Source organism: Macaca thibetana, chromosome 4 (assembly GCF_024542745.1).
Source record: "Macaca thibetana thibetana isolate TM-01 chromosome 4, ASM2454274v1, whole genome shotgun sequence".
NCBI lineage: Eukaryota > Metazoa > Chordata > Mammalia > Primates > Cercopithecidae > Macaca > Macaca thibetana.
The window spans coordinates 156,147,786-156,168,936 of record NC_065581.1 but is presented as its reverse complement, the minus strand read 5'-3'; the positions used below and the strand labels follow the sequence as shown (position 1 = coordinate 156,168,936).

The 21,151-nt window shown below is 36.8% G+C and overlaps 2 protein-coding genes across 16 annotated transcripts in view; both read right to left on the bottom strand.

The window, feature by feature from the left end:
- The window catches only part of SNX3 (sorting nexin 3), a 1,122,685-nt gene that overhangs the window by 772,901 nt on the left and 328,633 nt on the right, over window positions 1-21,151 (bottom strand). The window lies entirely within an intron of this gene.
- Window positions 1-21,151, bottom strand: part of SESN1 (sestrin 1) — a 107,296-nt gene that overhangs the window by 3,488 nt on the left and 82,657 nt on the right. For 3 of the 4 annotated variants that reach the window (XM_050789139.1, XM_050789138.1, XM_050789141.1), the window contains 7 exons: window positions 12,033-12,098; window positions 11,048-11,248; window positions 10,243-10,425; window positions 8,276-8,518; window positions 4,194-4,341; window positions 2,546-2,658; window positions 463-653 (listed from right to left, as the gene is read on the bottom strand). In XM_050789139.1, coding sequence (XP_050645096.1) covers window positions 463-653; window positions 2,546-2,658; window positions 4,194-4,341; window positions 8,276-8,518; window positions 10,243-10,425; window positions 11,048-11,248; window positions 12,033-12,098 — 1,145 coding nt within the window. Of the gene's footprint in view, window positions 1-462; window positions 654-2,545; window positions 2,659-4,193; window positions 4,342-8,275; window positions 8,519-10,242; window positions 10,426-11,047; window positions 11,249-12,032; window positions 12,099-19,141; window positions 19,336-21,151 lie in introns of those variants that run through there. The other variant, XM_050789140.1, reaches the window with a different exon arrangement.

Sequence of the window (21,151 nt, the reverse complement as noted above, 5' to 3'; positions counted from 1 at the left end):
CAGCAAGGACATGAAAGTTTTGCATTTTTATTAGGCATTATGAGAGCAAGTAATCCTCAGAGGGAGCCTAAGAACAGCCAGAGGGGCAATATAAGGGTACTAATTTCCAAGGAGGTAGAAACATAAATGTATCAGGAGACAGATGATATGAAGAGAAAAGATACTAAAGGTGTTCAGTGACAAACTTTGTTCTAGGACCAGCTTGCTTGTCCTCCCTTTCCTGGAGGCAGCTGTCATTCAACTCTTGTCAAAGTCCCTAACTCTCCCTCCTGCCTAGCTAGGAAAGAGGAGAAAAAACTAAGTTGCAATAAACTGGTTCTTTGAAGCATAAATAGCATAAAAATAAGTTATAGGGGAGGGGATGGGTTTTGATTATGTGTGTGTCCATGTGCACATGCACTCCAAGCACTTGAAAATTTGGCCCAGAGGAAAACATCTTTTTATAAATACAGAAAGACTAACCTTATTCCAAACATGCAGTGAATATAGTTCCAAATTGCCCGCCTAAGCATTGAGGTATCAACATCTTTGTGCATTGCCATTGTATTATAAGTAAGATTGTAGGCAATGTGAAATTTTTCATCAATCAACTGTCCCACATCTGGATAAAGGCGATTTACCAAAGAATAACCATGATCTTCCCAGCAATAGTCCTAAATACAGGGAATAGAACAAATGTGAATAATTAAAATGTGGTCAAGTACAGTTCTTTATCTACAGCTCTGTAGTATGGTAAAAATGATTATCATTTGGCTGACAATCCAACTGGCTTTCATCCCTAACTCTCAGCTTCTTGCACTCCAATCTTTTTTCAGTTTCCATACTGTAACATGCAAAAGGTTGTGTGTTATAACTCAGTGAGTTTAAAAACTAATAGTCTCATCTAAAAAAAAACCTAGTAGTCTCCTCCCTTTACACATCGGCCTTTCTCTCTTTCACACTCTCTCCACTCAGCCCCCAGATGTGACCATCTTGGGAGTCCCCTCTCCTTTTCCATTGCTGCAGCCATTCAAAATGGCATTCAAATAATGAGTAAGTGTGTTTTAAGAGACAAGGTCTCACTCTGTTGCCCAGGCTGGAGTGCAATGGTGTGATCACAGCTCACTGCAGCCTCCAATTCCTGGGATCAAACGATCCTCCCTGCCTCAGCCTCCTGAGTAACTGGAACTACAGGCACAGGCCACCTTGCTTGGATACTGTTTAAAATTATTTGTAGAGAGAGGGTCTTGTTTGGCTGCCCATGCTAGTCTTGAATGCTTGGCCTCAGTGATTTTCCCATCTTGGTCTCTCAAAATGCTGGGATTACACGTGGCAGCCACCAGATCTGGCCAAATTTTGTGAATTTTTAATTCAACACATCCAGCACCCATTCCTTCTCCTACCCCCACTTCTGCCTTTTAGCCCTATTAACTGAGTCTCCTAATTAGTTTTCCTATATTAAATTTCCTTGCCTCCTTTCTTTCCACCTGAAACAAGACTTAATAAGCCCCTACTTCTTTGTTGCTTTTCTAAAAACACCTCTTTGATATTATGCCATCACTCTGGTCAAAGCCTACAAACCCTGCATAATCTACTGTAAACTGCTTTCACATTTAAGGCACACCTAACCAATTTTAAACATACACCACTAATTAGAAGTAGGAATCTTTAGCTTGAAGCTCTCAGCAGCCAGCCAATCTCTTTGTAATTCCTTCCTTCACTCTATCCCTCAACCTAAGCTTAATTATTGTCTATTCTCTTCTACTTACAATACCCTTTTTACTATCCAAATTCTTCAAATCCTAATGTCTCTCCATAAAATTTCCAGTCCACACGATGTCTTCAATTTCTAATCTATTGTATAATTATTCTGTAACTCTTCCTTGTGCCTAAATTTTGTCCCTTAGTTTATTTTTATTTTTTGAGACAGGATCCCACTCTGTCACCCAGGCTGGAGTGCAGTGGCTCCATCAGGGCTCACCGCAGCCTCAACCTTCCAGGATCAAGTGATCTTCCCACCTCAGCCTCCTAAGTAGATGGGACCACAGGTACACACCACCACACCTGGCTAATTTTATTTTATTTTATTTTTGTGTGGAGACAAGGTTTCCCCTTGTTGGCCAGGCTGGTCTTGGAATGCCTCGGCTCAGGCGATCCACCTGCCTCAGCCTCCCAAGGTGCTGGGATTACAGGTGGGAGCCAGTATGAGGCCCCTTAGTTTCTTGAGCAAAGAAACAAAATCTTATGGTTCTCAAATATTTTCGTAATTCTGGTAAAATAGTTATTATTTAACACTGGCCCCTAACAATATTTGGGAATGCTGGGAGTATCAACTCATCTGAATTAAATACTTACACAATAAAAATTTTAAGATACACATACATTGAAACTACAGTATGATTCCATGGATGGATTAGAAACAGTCTTTCAGCTTTTATTCTGAAACAAGAAGAGATACTGCCTGGAAAGCACTTAGCATAGTTCTTAAATCTAAGTGGGTCTTTTGTATTTTAAGTCAGACTGAGATGTTTCTAGTCAATCATGTGCATACAAGTTGCAATTTTACCTGGACACGAAATGTTGGAACATGCATCCCATGTCTAGAGAAATCTTTATAGCCATAACTAGTATCCTCAAAATGACGAGATACATCTCTTGCTGGTGTAACTTCATCATCATCTGGGGAAAAAGGCCATTGAAAGGTTTTTAAAAATGGGATGCTAGTTAAAATTGACTTTAGCCAAAGCAAGTAAAAATGGCATAACCTTTTCTCTGTTACTGAGTAACCAATATCAACCAAAATAGTCTTACAATTATACAAAGTAGTTTACTTGCTAGTAAATAGAATAAAGGAGATTCTCTGTTATAAAATGAAAACTCATAGTCGAATTCTCTATGCCTTTTATTGCCTCTTTCATAGACCCTCTCTCTCTCCTCCCATTCCAATTTATATGTATTAGGTTCTACTTATTCAAAGTATGAACATACTTTTGGATAATTTTTAAGATAACTATAAAAATCAGCTATGCTTCAAAATTTAGCATTTATTTTTGTTGAATATTAATGACATATAATATGTAACATGATCAAAGAAAGAAATCCCATGAGTTAACATTTTTACAGTGCTGCCTGCACTGTGCCTAAGACTTTCTGAACTATCATCATGTTTAGAAGTTGATGAGATTATAGTTTCATGTAAGTGTAGCATTAGATGACAACTCTACATCTTTAGGCATGGAAACAAAAATTTTTCCTGGAAGAAAAACAAGCTAACGTCCAACCTCCATTTAAACAAATTTGATTGTTTCTTTGCTATTAAGAAGCTTGGTGCTCTTTCTCCCACTCTATTATTGTCAAAATACATCTGGAGACATTTTATAAGCTGTTTCTCCTTTAAATTACCTGGTTTATATATTATCTCCTGTAGCCTGCATATAGATAAAGGTTAAACATAGAGGATTTAGGTGGTTGTTGGTTATTTAATAAATATCTCCTTTTCACAAATGATACTTTTTGTTGTTGTTGTTTGTTTTTTTAGAGACGAGAGTCTTGCTAGGTTGCCCAAACTAGTCTGGAATGACTGGCTTCAAGGCGATCCTCCCACCTCAGCTTCTTGAGTGGCTGGTACCACAGGTACAAACTACCATGCCCCCAAAAAATCACAGAATTTTAATGCTGGAAGCAGTCTTGGGACTATTTCCTCATGTTAAAGAAGAGAAGCATGGGCAATATAGCAAGACTTCCATCTCTACAAAAAAAATTTAAAAATTAACTAGGCGTGGTGGCATATGTTTGTAGTCCTAGCTACTCAGGAAGCTGAGGCAGGATGATCGCTTGAGCCTAGGAGCTACAGTCACGCCACTGCACTCCAGCTGGGCAACAAAGCAAGATGCTGTTTCTTAAAAAAAAAAAAAATGAGAAAAAAGACGGCACTCATATGTTAAGTGACTTAGCCAAGTTCACAAAGGTTATTAGAAGTAATTTTAGTACCAGAATCCAAATTAAATGTCCTCCCTCTTAGTCTAGGCTGTTTTCACTTATGGCCTTTTCTTAGTTGATAGCTTTAAAAATTATTTGTAAATAGGAATATCTATGCAATAGCCTCTCTAAAAGGAAGGACATATTTAGATTGATGCTTTAAAAGTCATTTAAATTCCCTAAATAAAAAGTTGAGTTTGCAATAATTATATTGACTATGTAACGGTTGTTCTTACCTGAAGAGAAGACAAACATGCTCTCTCTTTTTTCTATTTCAAAACGTGAAGCCATCTCTTCCTGACTTGCCTCTTCTTCATCTCGACATTCCTGTAACTGCCTCATCTTTTCCATGAGGGCTTCAACCTCAAAGAAAGAATCACTCACCTGAAGAAAAAATACAATTAATGTTACACGTGGCAGACACAGAATATATATGAATTATCTTTTAAGTCTGTCTCATAAGAATTTATATCTTTTATTTCTTTTTTTGAGACAGAGTCTTGTTCCATTGCCCAGGCTGGAGTGCAGTGGCAAGATCTCGGCTCACTGCAAGCTCCGCCTCCCGGGTTTACGCCATTCTCCTGCCTCAGCCTCCCGAGTAGCTGGGACTACAGGTGCCCACCGCCATGCCCAGCTAATTTTTTGTGTTTTTTAGTAGAGATGGGGTTTCACCGTGTTAGCCAGGATGGTCTGGATCTCCTGACCTTGTGATCTGCCCGCCTCAGCCTCCCGAAGTGCTGGGACTACAGGTGTGAGCCACCATGCCTGGCCAGAATTTATGTCTTAATAGAATATAGGGAAAATATTCTTATAATTTTAATGTACATTAATGAATAAAAAATTATTTTGGCCTATTAGGAATACAGACATGCAGATTTTAAAATATAAGAAAAACATGATTTTAAGAACACATTCTAATGCTTTTACAAGATTAGCAATAATGTCATTACTATTTATGCTGTTTTAAAAACTAAACACTACTTGTCAATTTAAAACAATTGCATAAGTTAACTTCTACTTGCTTAATCTTTAAATAAATAAGATACACAAAGTATAAGTGACTTTGCATCAACTGTGTATACTGGGCATACATATTGTCAATGTGTCTATCATCTTTAATAATTAGCTCTATTTATACAATTTACCAATTAAACATGAAAGATGTCTTTACATGGCTGGAGTTGGCCACCTGACCTCTGCAAATGGATCTGGCAGCTGTCACTTGCTGGGATGACTAGAGCAGTGTCACACATAGAGTAATAGGTCTGACAAAGGACTGGCCAAGTTGTTTTGCACTAGTCAAACCGGTTATACTTCTATACCCTGCTGCATTCTTGCTACAAAAGCTAGATCAAATCTATACAATTTATATCTTTCTTATAAATTAAATGAATATATTAAGAAGTCTAGGTTGGGCTAGTGGCTCACGCCTGTAATCCCAGCATTTTGGGAGACCAAGGCAGGAGAATCGCTTGAGCCCAGGAGGAGTTCAAGGCTGCAGTGAGCTGTGATTGTGCCACTGTACTCCAGCCCGGACAACAGAGAGAGACTTTGTCTCAAAAAGAAAAAAAAAAAAAAAAAGTCTTAGTCTCAAATCTCAATGTATATATACAAAATTAATGTTTCCCCTTTTATGAATTGATTTTGCTAGGAATGTTTTTAAGACCTCTATCTCCCATTCTTCCTGGCTTCCACCCATTGATCCTTTAGGTAGCAGCTTACATCCTTCTAAACACGATCATTTACCCCACTATCAAATTAGATTCTAACACAACCCTCTCCTCTTTCCTTCAGAGGACCAATCATAATTTATAATTGTTATTTGCATGATATTGATTTAATGCTGGCTCCCTTCCCAGACCAAACCTTCATAAAGGTAGGAGATCTCTTTGGTTTACTTGTGTATATCCCAAGCCTAGCAGAGTACACTTGGTACATAGTAGATATTCAAGAAATACTTGTTGGAGAATGACTGTCAGGATAATTCTACATTAAGAGACAATCTATATCACTTGTGCTTTACATTTTCTTTTGATCCAAACAGTTATGCTGAAATGCCCAGTATTAAGCCCTTCCTCTAAGACTTTCATGATGGGAAGTGTTTCTGCGATGGTACTGAAGATTCTTCTGGCGCATGCATGCATTTTCCCCATAATTATTCCTGACACATGGTCAGTAACCAAATAAAAAATGAGCTGAAAAGGATTAGGTTTCATGATAGGATGACTCAAAGTTTAAAAAAGGTCTCCATCAACTCACATTATCTCTCACTAATTTATTTTGTTTACCCATTCTCCTCTTAAAGAGCCCAAATTGTAAGTATTCTTAGGAAAGATAATTCTTGATATTATATTGAAATAAGAGGGAAACGAAACAAAGTAGGTTTCTTTGTTCCTTGACTGATCTGCCAAAGTTGTTAGGATTAAAAAAATTATGGCATTTCATTTTAATATTAAAATGTTAAAACTGTGTAAGAATTTTTTTTTTCCCTTTATAAATTACCCAGTCTTGGGTATGTCTTTATTAGCAGCATGAGAACAGGATAATACACCAATACTTAGAAGCAACCAATGTGTCCTTCAGTAGCTACTGGAATAAAGAAACGTTGGTACATCCAGAAAATAAAAAATTATTCAGTGCGAAAAAGAAATTAGGTATCAAGCCATGAACAGACATGGAAGAAGTTTAAATGCATATTACTAAGTGAAAGAAGCCAATCTGAAAAGTCTACATACTGTATGATTCCAACTATATAACATTCTGGAAAAGGCAAAACTATGGAGACAGTAAAAAAAGGAGTAAGTAGTTGCCAGGGTTGGGAGGGATGGAAAATTCTTGTTTGTTTGTTACCATTTGTATCTGAAGAGCTGAGTCAGACACTGGATATGTACCTAAAAAACAAGCCATCTCAGCTCACTGTCAGGTGTCATCAGTGTGGGCCATAAACCTTCTAAAAGTATCCAACTTACCTGGGAATAGGAAGCTTATCTATTAGAGAAATAAAAATCATCTTCTTTCACTATTCATTCTTTTAATAGAAGGAGAACTAGAAACAATCAAGTACTTTTTTCTTTAGCCTTGTACTAAATGATTGGTAGCAAGGACAAGAATCCATCTCCTAGCATTCTAGCAAATGAATACTCTCTCTTGGATCCTCTTCTGACTGCCAAGCTTTGACAAATAATCAGTGGCTATATGCAGGCCTATAACATGAATCTAGGCAGCTCAAAGGATGGTGAAACTGATGGTCTTTGGCAGTGTCAGGACAGTGCTATGATCAACCTTGGGAAAATTATTCTTTCTTGTGCTAATTTCACCATATGTAAATGCTACCTCTTATTTAGCACCTCACAAATGCTCAGTGCTGTACTTGGCATTTTACTTCTTTAGAGACGTTTCATTTAAACCTCACAATAACTTTGTGTTTTACTTTTATTTAGATATGAAATAACTGAGATTCAGTAACTTGCCCAAAGTCAAATATGTAAGTTAAAGGCAATTCAACCTGTCAAATCTATTTCAAAGGGATAATATAACTCAGAAAATGCATGCAAAGCATTCAGATGGCTGTGATACTGCTTCTAAAATTTATTTTTGAAGCATAAAATAAACACCTGCTTTTTTTTGCTACAGCAAAAGAATGCAGGAGGGGATTCTGATTCATCATATATAGGAATTAAAATTTGCTTATAGAAAACTGAACTTGCTCTGTTTCAAAGGAGTAACAAAACTGAGAATATATAAAAGCTAGGAAGATAAGGAATAGAGGTGAAAGCATTTTAACACATTTACATTCACCTGATATCACCTTCTATATTGGTGCAAAGTTAAACATGAAAAAGAATTTTAAAGAGAGAAATTTCTAGATCAAAGTTGATTAAATCTTCTGAAAGATAAAAAAATTACGAAGCCAGACTGTTTATTTTGTGCAAAAGAGAAGAATGTGATTGGCACAAAAAGTCTTCACCACTAGGCCACACTATTTTCAGCCTTCCCTCATGTCACTGTAGTAGCCAGTCAATATTATTTGGCCCTGATGGGACACATGCTGTTGGCTCCTGATCCTAAAATTATCTAAGTGTAAACTCCTAGAGGGTCTTAGAGTTTTGTACATCACTTTTGTATAATTTTGTATATCACCTAGACCAGTGATGAGCATGAGGCAGTCAATAAAACCTTACTGAATGAATCGATATAGGGGCCCAATATCACCACAGTCTTAACAGGGTGGGTTTTTCTAAGAAGCCAACTGAAGAAATAATATAACAGCAATTATTGTGATTAGTTTTATGACAATCTCATGACAAATAATACTTACAGAAACATTTTCTGCTGAGTTGACCGGCATCTCATCCACACTGTGATTGCCATTTGTAATGTCACAGATGCAGTAGTTGCTAACAGAAGGAGGTCTGAATGTGTGGCCACCATCACAATGAATTTCTGGACTGATTCCACAGCCAAATGTGAACGAGGCAAGAGAATGATAGTGTGTGAGTAAAACTACTGCATGTACCAATTCCGCAAGGGACCAGCTGTGCTCTTCAGCTTTTAAAAGTCCCTTAGGGGGGAAAAAAAAATATATTTTTGTAGTGGGGTGTGGTAAAAGTATACAGTTCATTTCAGTATTTAATTTATTGAAAACATGAGTCACCATACAAAGTCTACTATAAAATTATCATTTGAAACATGTAGAACCCAGAATTTGCTAGTTTTTATAAATATGCATTCACAAATACAACTTAACATAATCTGTTAAGACATTCACTATTATTTTGATTTTCTGAAATATTGACTTAAAATATAAGAGAATGCATTTTGCTTAAAAGTGGTCGCTGTATTTCAGATGCTGGATTATGAATGAATTACTGTGTTGTTAGTTCAAAATCTCAAAGCAAATGTAATAAATTTGTGTTTATAAGTAGAAGCTGCTGTTTGAAATGCCTGTGCTTTATTATAAGGCCTCCTCAAGGAATTTTAAGATAGTGGCTTGAACAACTTGATTAAATACTCCTAAATCATCAAAAAGTTATACATAAATTCTATAATTCTTCTATTCAATTCTGTCACTTCTGCTTCATTATCTGTTTTGTAATCTTGTGTAATTTTTCCTTACTTGACAATATATAATAGGCATTGTATTAATATATTCAAATCTTTATCTTCTTGATAATATCTTTAATTATCTAATAGTATCTATTCTATAAAATGGATAAGACCAAAAGATGCATCTTTAAGAATTTATAGTGCATGGTAGACAATTTTAGAGAACATCAGTCTACTTTTACTCTATTACCTCTATTAATAAATAGAACCAGAACAAACTAGTTTAACATGACATTTAAAACATAACATAAAGATGCGTAACAATGAGATGCCACTTCACACTTATCAGAATGGCTGAAATCCAAAACACTGACACCAATGCTGGCAAAGATGTGGGCCAACAGGAATGCTGCTTCACTGGTGGTGGGAATGCAAACTGATACCACTTTGGAAGACAGTTTCACGGTTTCTTACAAAGGTAAACGTACGCTTACCATATTACCCACAAATTGCACTCCTAGTTATTTACCCAAATGAGGTGAAAACTTTTGTCGACCAAAAAAAAAAAAAAAAACTATACATGAATGTTTATAGCAGCTTTATCTGTAATTGCCCAAAACTGGCAGCAACCAAGATATCCTTCAATAGGTGAATGGATAAACAAACTATGGTATAACCATACAATAGAGAATTATCCAGTGATAAAAAGAAATGAACTGTCAAGTCATGAAAAAGCATGAAGAAGCCTTAAATGGATGTTACTAGATGAAAGAAGCCAGTCTGAAAAGCTACATACTTTTATATGATTCCAACTGTATGGCATTCTGGAAAAGGCAAAACTATATAGAAACAATAAAAAGATGAGTGGTTGCAGGGGTTTAGGGGAAGGGGAAAGGGATGAACAGGTGGAACCCAGGGCATTTTTAGGGTACTAACTATTCCATATGATACTGTAATGGATGCGTGACATTATCTGTTGAAATACACCATTGTATGGTGTAGAACCATACAATGCAAAGACTGAACCCTAATGTGAACTATAGAGTTACTAGTAATATATCAATTACAGCAAATGTACTACAGAAATGCTATAACAGAAGAAAATGTGCACCTGTGGGAAGAGCCTCAGGGGGTAGAAAATAGGAACTCTCTGTACTTTCTGCACAATTTTTCTGTAATCCTAAAACTGCTCTAAAAAAGTATGAAATGACTCCCAAGATAGATTACCCCACTGCTTACCTCAATATGTTCTTTGGTAATAAGCCAAGGTCTATGGGCTAACACTTTGTTAAGTTCTCCTAAATTCTGTAGTTTTTGAGGAGCATTCTCTAAACCATTGAGCCACTTGGGGTCCCCACCAACATGAAGGAAATCATTTACATGCAGGTTCACTAAGTAGGAACACTGATGTCTTGCCGCAGCCTTCAGAGAAAACAAAAAGATTATTCTAATTATAAATATTAAAACCTTGAACTAACTATTTTTTATTTACAACATGCAAAAGAGCTAATTAAGTTTATTAGTATGTTTTCAAATTTTCCATAAACTACAGAAATGCAGTTTTTATATAAATATTTTAAAAATTCAAATACAGTAAGAACCTTATAAATATTCCAAGAACAAAATATCTGATTAAAGTATTTGAACTTTAGACATTTTATCTATATACTTTCAGAACTTCCGATTAAGAAGAAACTTCAATTAAGGTGCCAATCATAAAATAATGGAATATTATTTACAAATTGAACAGGAAGCACCACTTATGCCAATGTGAACTATTTATAATGATGAAACAACTTTTGTTCTACTTATTTAATGAAGAATGGTTCTCAGCAATGAGAAAAAGAACAAGTATAAATACTTGTTTCTTTTTGTTATAATTGAGAGCATACTTATTTAAAAATAGGAAAAACAGAGACTATGTAACAGGAATCATATTATACATCATAATCTAAGTATTTATCCCTGTGTTTAAAGCACTAACTGTCTCTTAAAGAGATTAATAAAAATAGCAAAAAGAATTTTTCACTGAATGTTTACAAACCATTATTCCAATGTAGTGCCGATAATGTAGGGGTAACGGCCCATCCATTTGCAGTAGATAGTGTTGAGTTTTTAAGAAACTTTCTAAATATTGTGGGTGGAAAACCATCACTAATGTAATGTTATCCAAACGGCCCAAAGCAGCAAAAGAATCTGCAAATAAAGCATGCATCTGTGCGTCTTCACTCCCCACTTGGAGGATCTGTAATGAGAGAAAAACCATGGTTACTGAAATTGTAAATTGGTGTTAAGGGAAGAAAATATACATGGGCTATACGCTAAGTATCATTTAGAAGCAGATTAAATTTGGCTTAAGAAAGAAGGGTTACAGATTTAAACTCAACTGGTTGAAAGATACAGAAGAATAAACAGTTACATATTATATAGTAGGGGATAAACAACAAAGGCTGAACATTAAAGGCCATCTAGATAGGCTGCTTGCAGAGTTGGCCAGAATCCAGATAAAGAAGCAGATTTAGATTATCAAACTTGCAGAGCTTGCAAACACTAAAGCCTTTCTTTACAAAACTGCCTACTCTCGCTCAATTTAAGGAGAACTAAAATTAACTAATAGCATACAATCCTTACAAAAATAAAGCATAGATGCTTTTACACATATATAGAATTAAAGATCCAATCTAGCATTGATATCAGCCTGTGGAGATGGTCAAGACTAAGTAACTCAGGTTATAGGCACACCTAAACAACATCTAAATATAAGCAGATGGAGTATCATTGGTCAAAAACCAATCTTGGCTTTACTTGATTAAATATGGGTGTTAAAAAGACACCATGAAATACTAGAAATCAACACAAGTACAACAGCTTTTTATTCCCACACATTCACTGCCAAAGCATGATTAACTGCAACCAACTCTGACTAAAACATGTTGTTGACCAACAGTTCTTCAGATGCCAAGATGTGGGTCATGAAAGCTCTTCCTTAAAAGCATACAGTTCACTATGTACTTTCACAAACAACATACCTCCTTTTCTGGGATGAATCTGCTTGGTCCCTGTCCTAGTGGTCGAGGAATTCTAATGCCAAGTTCCTAGAAAAGAAAATTACACCATCTCAGGCCTTTGGCAGTAAACAAAATGAACTGAGGCTAAAGGAATGGGAGGGAAAAACCACCAGTTGAACAGAGACAGGCTTGTTTTGGTGGTTTGTTTTCATGGCTGTATATACATACCAACTCTTCTGTTAGCATTGCATAGCTAACAACAGCTTATAATACAACTCTGACTAAAAACAATAAAACCTGTTTCACTAAAACCAGAGTTTTGCATAAAGTACTTGGCAGAAAGTCTAGAACAGAAAGTTCAGCACATAGCAGCCAACCAACCCTGTGGATCATCAGTGATACAAAATAAGACCAGTGTGTTTGTACATCTAAAACTCAACCAACCCAAATATCAATCCCTGTGTGTCGTCAGAAAATGAAAAAGCAGTACTTCCACCTAGGTGTCTTAAACTAGAAGTGTAACTATTATTACATCTAAAACAACACCTCACAGAATGTAAATTTATGAAAAATAAAAACTATATTCACAAGAGACAGCATTACAGGGCATGTTTTCTCTGTAGTTAAATAATTTTAGAGAAACTCATTTTGTTTGTAAGTTTGCCTTAAGTTTTTTTTTTTATTTATAGGATGTCATCAACCTTGCCCATATTATATTTTAGAGAAGCTCAAATAATTGAGAAATAGTTTTCTGACATTTGACACAGTGACTCTAGAATCCTGTACCTTATGTGACGGTATAGTATGGTTAACAAGAACTGAAAATCTGTTAGGGTTTCCTTTCCCTCCCTCACCCTCCCCATATAGTGTGCTTACAGAAACAAAACCAAAATAATATATTTCAACTTTCTGTTGTTGTTTTGAGGTATGTCCTATCTAGTGTCATTTAAAAAATTTTTTAGAATTTATACAATTAAAGATTAACCCCTTCACTCATATATATTATATATATATAATTAAATACTCATATAATTCTACTCTCTCCTTACTGCTTTTAAAAGTTCTTCATGATATAAACCAGGTATCTGCCTTTTAAAGAAAAAAGTGGGGATGGGTGGATTCACAGAGAGAAGGACATGTGGCAGCAATCCAAGAAATCTAGTCCCAGCAAATGAAAATCTTTAAAGCAGAATAGACTTTTAAAAAGTAAGCAGGAAGGACAAAAGTGAAGATAATCTTTATTAGGAGAAATCAAGATTCAAAGTAGTCTATATTTGCCAACAGAATTCATAAAATAATATTTAAATAAAATAATCTTATGCTGGAGGTTGGTGATTTCTCCTTGGTTATTCCATCCTTACACTGAAGATAGTAATGCTTTAACATTATACCCTTCATTAGAGGAGGCACTTAATTCACTGGTCTGGCCACATATTTGTTTCAATTTTAATATTCTGTAATAAATGCCAGAGGACATCCCTGTTATTCAATATATAATTTTGGTACCAATAGCAGCCATTTATATACAATGATGACTCTTAGCTTTTCTAACTGCTGAATTTCTGATCCAATTACATACATTTGAAACAACAACTGTTAGATAAAACTAAGGCTAAAATTAACGTTTATCCCCTCTAATTTCTTTAATCTTGAAAAGTGTCTTTAATAAACAAAATGTATTTTAGGAAAATGCCTGTTTCAAGGGTTTATTACTGTTTTATAACTAAGAGACTTGGGACTTTAGTATACGAAAAGGTGTCATTTCAAATGGGGAAAAATGAATTATTCAACAAATGATCTTGGGACAACTGGATAGCCATTCAGAAAAAAAGTGAAGCTGGAACACTAGAACATGCTTTACCCCACAATAAATCAGAGTTAAATATAAGAAAAAAATGAAAGAAAGCAAAAAAAATTATGTACTAGAAGAAAACACTCATGGAGTGCAGCAGGCCTAAGAATGCCACAAAAGCCAAAAGTCATAAAATATAAGATTGATAAATTTAATGACATAAAAATAAAGACTTTCACATGGGAAAAATAAATATATACAAAGTCAAAAGTAAACAGAAAGCTAGGAATTATATTTGCCACTCAAATAACAAAGGGCTAAATTTTAAAGAAAGACTACTATAAATCAATAAGAAAATCCCCAACAATCTTTTTTTTTTTTTTTTTTTTTTTTTTTTTTTTTTTTTTTTTGAGACGGAGTCTCGCTCTGTCGCCCAGGATGGAGTGCAGTGGCGTGATCTCGGCTCACTGCAGCCTCCACCTCCTGGGTTCAAGCGATTCTCCATCTCCCCAGTAGCTAGGACCACAGGCATGTGCCACCACACACGGCTAATTTTTTGTGTTTTTAGTAGAGATGAAGTTTCACCATGTTAGCCAGGATGGTCTTGATCTCCTGACCTCGTGATCTGCCCGCCTCGACCTCCCAAAGTGCTGGGATTACAGGTGTGAGCCACCGCGCCCGACCAACAATCTTATTTTAAAAATGAGCAAACAACATGGACAGTTCAAGGAAAAGAAAATAAAATGCTTGACACTCAAAGATAAAACAACTGCAAGTTAACTATGCTGAGATACCATCTTCCTCGAAAAAGATTGCTTAAGATCAAAAAGTTCGATCACAGGCTGTATTGGAGAGACGGCAGAGAAACAGTCATTAATTGTTTGTATACTGCTGATGAGAGTGTTTTGAAGTATGAGACAAAAGAGTATAGAGTATATATTACTACAACCTCTAGGAAGGGCAATTTGCAATAGTGATCAAAATTAAAAAGTCCCATAGCCTTTGAATCAACAATTCCATCCTAAGTGTGTCAACCTATAGATGTGCTCACATTTGTGAAATGCCATATGTAAAAGGATAATCACTGCAACACTGTTTCTAATAGTACAAGGCTGAAAACAATCTCAGTGTTCATCAATAGAAGGCTGTTTCAATAAAGTTCAGCATGACCATAATAGAGTGGCATGCAGTCTTTAGAAAAGAATGAAGCACTTCTACATGAGTTGACTTCAAAAGCTCTTCAAGTTATATTATGATAATGGGGGAGGGGAGGAGAAGCAAAGTGCATAATATGTAAAATGTTATCTGTAAGCAGGAAAAAAACCCTCACCGATTCAATTTCTAGGCCTTTATCTTACAAATACATTAGCAGCATGAAAGGTAGTCATCTTTTTAAAAATGTGACCAGATTGACAGCACATAGGTTTAGAAACAAAGAGGTATACAAATTATATTATTCTGGTTTTATTTCTCTACCAAATATATAGTTTATATGCCAAATTATTATAAAACCACAGGTTTACAATTCCAAGAAGGTGGCTATGAATGCTTGAGAAACAGAGTATTTCCTATATTTATGGCAAGGATTCTATGTAATTCTTGTCTTTATAAGTCCATCCTATTGCTAAATTTAGTGAGCATATTGATCACACTGTCTCCCTTCTTCCTTAGCCTCCAAATTGAAGAGTCCTAATCTGTAAAATAGGGATGATGACAAAATAATAATACCGTCAATCCCAACTACATCATATTATAAACTATAGAATATTTTACAAATTATACGAAAGTGAGTGTTTTATGATAGATTCTAGTCTTATTTTAGGTATAGGGTCTAACAGCTTTGGCTGTTTAATTTCTCAGAAGTAGCACAGGAAGAGAGGGTAAAGTGGGGTTTCTAGACTGTGGCTGGTACCCTAACACTAGTCAATGATATCTGAGAACAAACTGCCTTTAAGTTTTCTGCTTATTTCTTGAATAACATTGAAAAAGCAACTAGGGCTCATAATAATGAATAGCAATAGCAGCAGCAGCAGCTAGCACAAAGTATTTATGAGCTGAGCACTGTTTTAAATTATATTACCTGTAAACAAAGACCATGTGTCTATGATACTAAAGTTTAGAAAGAGTATTTGGTGTTCTACAATATTCATGAAAAAGTCGAGTCTTAGATTAATCCTTACCTTAATCTATGAAGCAAGTACTATTATTATCTCCATTTAGCATAACTAACTGATGAAAGTCCTGAGCTTTTTTTTTTTAACTTAAAAAAAAATTTTTTAAATTATACTTTAAGTTCTAGGGTACATGTGCACAAAGTGCAGGTTTGTTACATATGTATACATGTGCCATGTTGGTGTGCTGCATCCATTAATTTGTCATTTACATTAGGCATATCTCCTAATGCTATCCCTCCCCCCTCCCCCTACCCCACGACAGGCCCCGGTGTGTGATGTTCCCCACCCTGTGTCCAAGGAAAGCCCTGAGATTTGAACCCAAATATTCTGGCTTAGTCAGTACTAGTGAGTGGTGGAGATGGGGGCTGAATCCATGACATCTGGTTCTAGAGTTGGTATCTTTCATTATTACTCTTTTGAGCCTCTTTAAGACTTCTTGATACCCTGGAGATTCTTATAGATACCGCTGTTATTATACAGTAGTATTCTTGGTTTATAAAAAGTTTCCATTTTCTAGAAAACTCACTTTTGAAACACTTCTTGGTCACATGTTAAATTGGTTACAACTCTTTTCTAGTAGATGCTGATCAAAAAAGGCACTGCAGGTGTTCGATGGGGTCATCATAAGCCAAACTAAATACATTTCATAACTTCCTATTTAGGTTAATTCAATTATTCCTTCATCTGTAGCTGTAAGAAACTTAACTACAGACTTTGAACAAATTTTGGCCAATCCAGATTCTAGGAGGCAGAGCTGCCACCAACAAATGGCCTTGTTGAAAAGCAGATGTAAATACTAATCACAGCACTAACCTCACAGGCTCTATGTGAAGGTGTGGCTGGAAAACTAACATGAGAACTAAGAGACTTTTCCCCTCAACAACCTAATAACCATCTTTGAAAGAGACAACAACAGTTTCCACCATCACAATATTACTTCTGATATGTCGCCTCAGTGTATAATGCAAAACACTAATTTCCAGAGTGAAAATTCTTAGTGAATGTTGACAGTAGTACCACAGAAAGACTATGTATTTATTGTATCGTTGTACGAATCAATGTCTGTGTACTGAAAAGAACTGTTCCAGTCAGATGTTTCAAATTTGTGAGATACATTTATGCATCTATACCAATATCCTTAAGTGAAATAACAAATGACAAGTGCAAAATGAAAGCATTGTTGGCTTACAGTAATTACCCACCTGCAAAATTAGTTGAGAAGTAAAAATACACAAATAATTTGAATCATTGTTTTCCTCACTACACTATCACTGTTGTGATTATCACAACATTCACAGTAATTTTATTTTTTAAATTCAAAACCAGCATGTGTTTTTTGAAAAACATTTCAACAAGGTAAAGATATGTTATATAAAAAGTGAAAGTTCCCATCCCACTCTCCCTTCTCTGAGAGATTGCCTATAGCTGGGTGCTGGGCTTTTGACATTCAAAAATGTTAAATAGAAATTGAGAGATCTAGAAGTGTTAGAAAGAAATATGCCCACTATAGCAAAGTGTACTAATAATTGTTAATATTGTCATTAATACTAATAGGTAATTCAGAAATACTGAAAGTCCAGGTACTTTTTTTTTTTTTTTTTTTTTTTTTTTTTTTTTGCCTTCTATGAACTGTATTTTAGAAAAAAACTTACTTTAAGTTACTGCATTTGTAATACTTAGGCCATATTTGTGCCCTACAGTTTGCTCAGGAGTTCCCTTTCGGGAAAGTGTTTAATTTAAAAGCATTATGGAAGCTAGCTATTTGAAAGAATTGTGTTATTCTTTTTGTAAAGTGAATAGTTTTCCTACAAAGCATTCCTTCTTAATTTATCTTCCCACATGTTGGGATGTGTTAAAAATGAAATACAACTATACAAAGTTTCCTGGTTTCCTGAACACAGTCCCGTAAGTGCTGTAACAATATGCAAGCCAAAATCTATTTCTTTATCTTTTAGTTTACACGGCTATCTTTAGAAATTCCAGATCTGGGCAAGAACCAGGACTCTGCACACAAACATCAGCAGAAATAACAGATCTATTCAAGCAAGATGATTGGGGCTCACTTCTACTCAAAAAGAGAAAAGATCTATTATGACCCGCAAACAGAAACTGTAAATGTTAATTCAACACTTTCATACTGTTTTCACTTTTGGTAAAATTTCCAAAGCAATATTGTAAGAGACTTTCAAAGATTGTTTTATCATCTGTAAACAAGGAACATGTAATATGTCCATAAATGTTAAAATCTCGAAAAAATATTTGGTGCTTTACAACCTTCATGACAAAGTGTCTTCATTTAAGTTTCTATGAATATACATAGTATACTGATATTAGACTCCATTAAAGAAATTACGAAACCACGTCATTTTAGTGGGCAAAGCTGCAGAGAGAAGAATTCACATTTAGATTTCTTGAACTAAGGCAATACTCTCACAGCATCTGATTTCAATTCAAATTTAAGGTTCGAGTTTTACCTAAGGTTACATTAGTAACTTTCAAATGGCTTCCTATTTGCAACCACTTAGAAAAAACACAAAATGTTACAATTAAGTACCTCTTTCTGAAGGCCAATTCAGAAAAGGGATGGCTTAATACGCAAGAGTATACCCTGTGCATAACGTCATAGAGCTTGCAGGACACACTTATTCCAGGCAACATCAGCTCTTCCCTGAGTCAAATGTGTTTTTTTTTCTGTGTGTGTGTGTGTGTTAAGTAGGAGGCAAAGGGGGTGAAGGTGGCTAAATAATCTGTTTTGACAAGACATCGAGGGGCCATATCCACAGGCTGTCTCACCCTCAGACTGAGGTCTGTTGGGTTTCTGACTTGTGGAGACTTGTCCAGACGACATTATTATTTACGTTTTGGAGACTTTCATTTACATGACCGGGGTCGCAGTCTCTCCCAGCTTAGCATCTTCTTGCCCAGGGACGACTCACGGTGCGCCGGTCTCCCACCCACCGCAGGCAACCCCTTCCCCGAAGGGCGCGGGAGGGCCGGGACGCTGCTCCCCGGGCGCCCGCCCGCCCTACCTGGGGAGCGTTTTCGGATGCTGACCGGCAGCGACTGTGAGGAGGTGACGTGACCTCCGTGTTGCACAGGGCAGTTCGGCCGGGTGCTCACCCGCCCAGGTACCCAGCCGCCCGCTCAGCCCCTCGCCCAGGTACCTCGTCGTGGTCGCGGCCCCCGCCGCACTGCTTGCAGCCCAGCAGCTCCGAGACCGCCAGCGGGGCCGTGTACGCCTCGTTCGCGGCGGTGGCCAGGCGCATGTCGGCGCGGGGACGGCTGCGGACGCACGGAGGCGGCGAGCGCTGGGAAGCCGGCCGCGGTTCTGGGCTGCAGCGCCTCAGTCAGCACGGACGGCGGGGGGCGGGGCGGCGCCGACAAACAAGCCGCGCGGCCCCGCCCCGCGCCCGTCACTTCACCACCCTGGCGGCCACGCAAGCCAATGCGGGCCCACGACTCCGCAAAGCCCCGCCCCCCGGCGCGGAGGTGAGGAGCTGGCCGTCTGAGGCTACGAGGTGAAAATCACCTCGGGGGCCCAGGTCCCCCACCAACTGCTAATTCTCAGGTACGGAATGGGCTCTGGAAGGCAGCGAGGTGAGCGTGCACTGTCAGGAAGGTGCAGCACGAGTCTTCGGGCTTCAGGGACAGGGGAATCTGCCCGCTACACCCCCGCTCGGCCATTTACCTAGAGTCAAACAGCAGCCAACCTCGAGACTGACCCTGACAGCACCAGGAGTAATGAAGTTCTCTGTAAATTCGACAAACTATTGAAATTTCCCTTCTTCCTTTCCCATTATGTCCAAACGACGCTAAATGGGCGGCAGAATGCAGCAACATGTACGGGACCTTGGCTTATAATCAATGCAAAATTCATTTTGGTAAGCTACGTAAAAGCTATAAATATCACTCCCCTACAGAGATAATAAACCTTGGCAGCCTATCTTTGAATTGTCTTTTTCCTCTCAAGTATATTCGAAGCCTTTAAAATTTCTAGTATTCCTTCATAAGTGCCCTCCCTGGGTTATAAAGACAGAATTTCAATCTCTGAAATCGGATGAGGAACTTGGGAAAATACAGGTTACAAAGGAGAAAAACAACATTGTTGGGCCCAGAATCCAGATCCCCACAGTCCTATGTCAGTACTATTTCTTTACATAACTCTATTCTCTCTCTTTAAAATAAATAAATTCCTAAATTAGATCTCTTTTTGCATGTTTATGCTGTTTTCAAAGCTTAAGTGCTCAGGTTAAAAAACAAAAAAAGTTGGAACATTCTGACAAGGAAACAAGTGGAATTCATAGCAGTAGTGATGGCCACAGAACAGGACTCATAAATGAAAATAAGTTTCAGTCTTAGAAGTGACGCTACAGTGTCTCAGTGAAGACTAAGTTACTCTTTTAGCTCTTCAACTATCATGTTTAAAGTGGCATGTCAAAATGGTTACTTTTTATTTATCTCCTAATAAGATAAATGATACATGTTCTCTATACTGCTTTTAAAATATAGCTAAAGCACCCAAAATATTTTTTACCGATCAAAAGAAGCAATGTTGAGTTAATGTCGATATAGAAGAAAAGGCTACAGAGGCTTCCAAACTCTCATCCACTGAGCACAGCCACAAAAATAAACAGTATGATCAAATGCCCACTCAGCTGTAAGCAAATACAAAAACAAAACCAACCCAGTACATCATCCAATTTGCAGCAATATGACATACGCTGAGAAATAAATGGGTTGTAAATGAATGACTTGGAAACATAAACGCACTTGATGTATGGGATTGTGAGCTACAAAAGCTAGTTAGGTAGAAGTATGTGAAAAATGATGACTCCGGTTCTAGAAGAATTGAGGTATGATTTTATTTCTGAAGGAATCACAGTTTTAGTTGTCTAGTAGGGCATAATCTTAGTTATGACATTTGTAAAATGAGGAATGCTTATCTTTCCATTTTCTAATGAGAGGCAAGGGAAAAGCATGCATTCAGGTAAATCAAAAGTGGCTTAAAATAAGTAAATGCAAGTGAAAACTGCAAACTGCATACATACAGTAGTCTGATACTTAGTGCTTGATAAATATTTATTGAATAAATATTTCAGATATACTGAAATTGTATAGGAAGCTCCAATTAGGATTCCTTTTTCCCCCAGATAGTTTCAAATTATTTGTTGAAA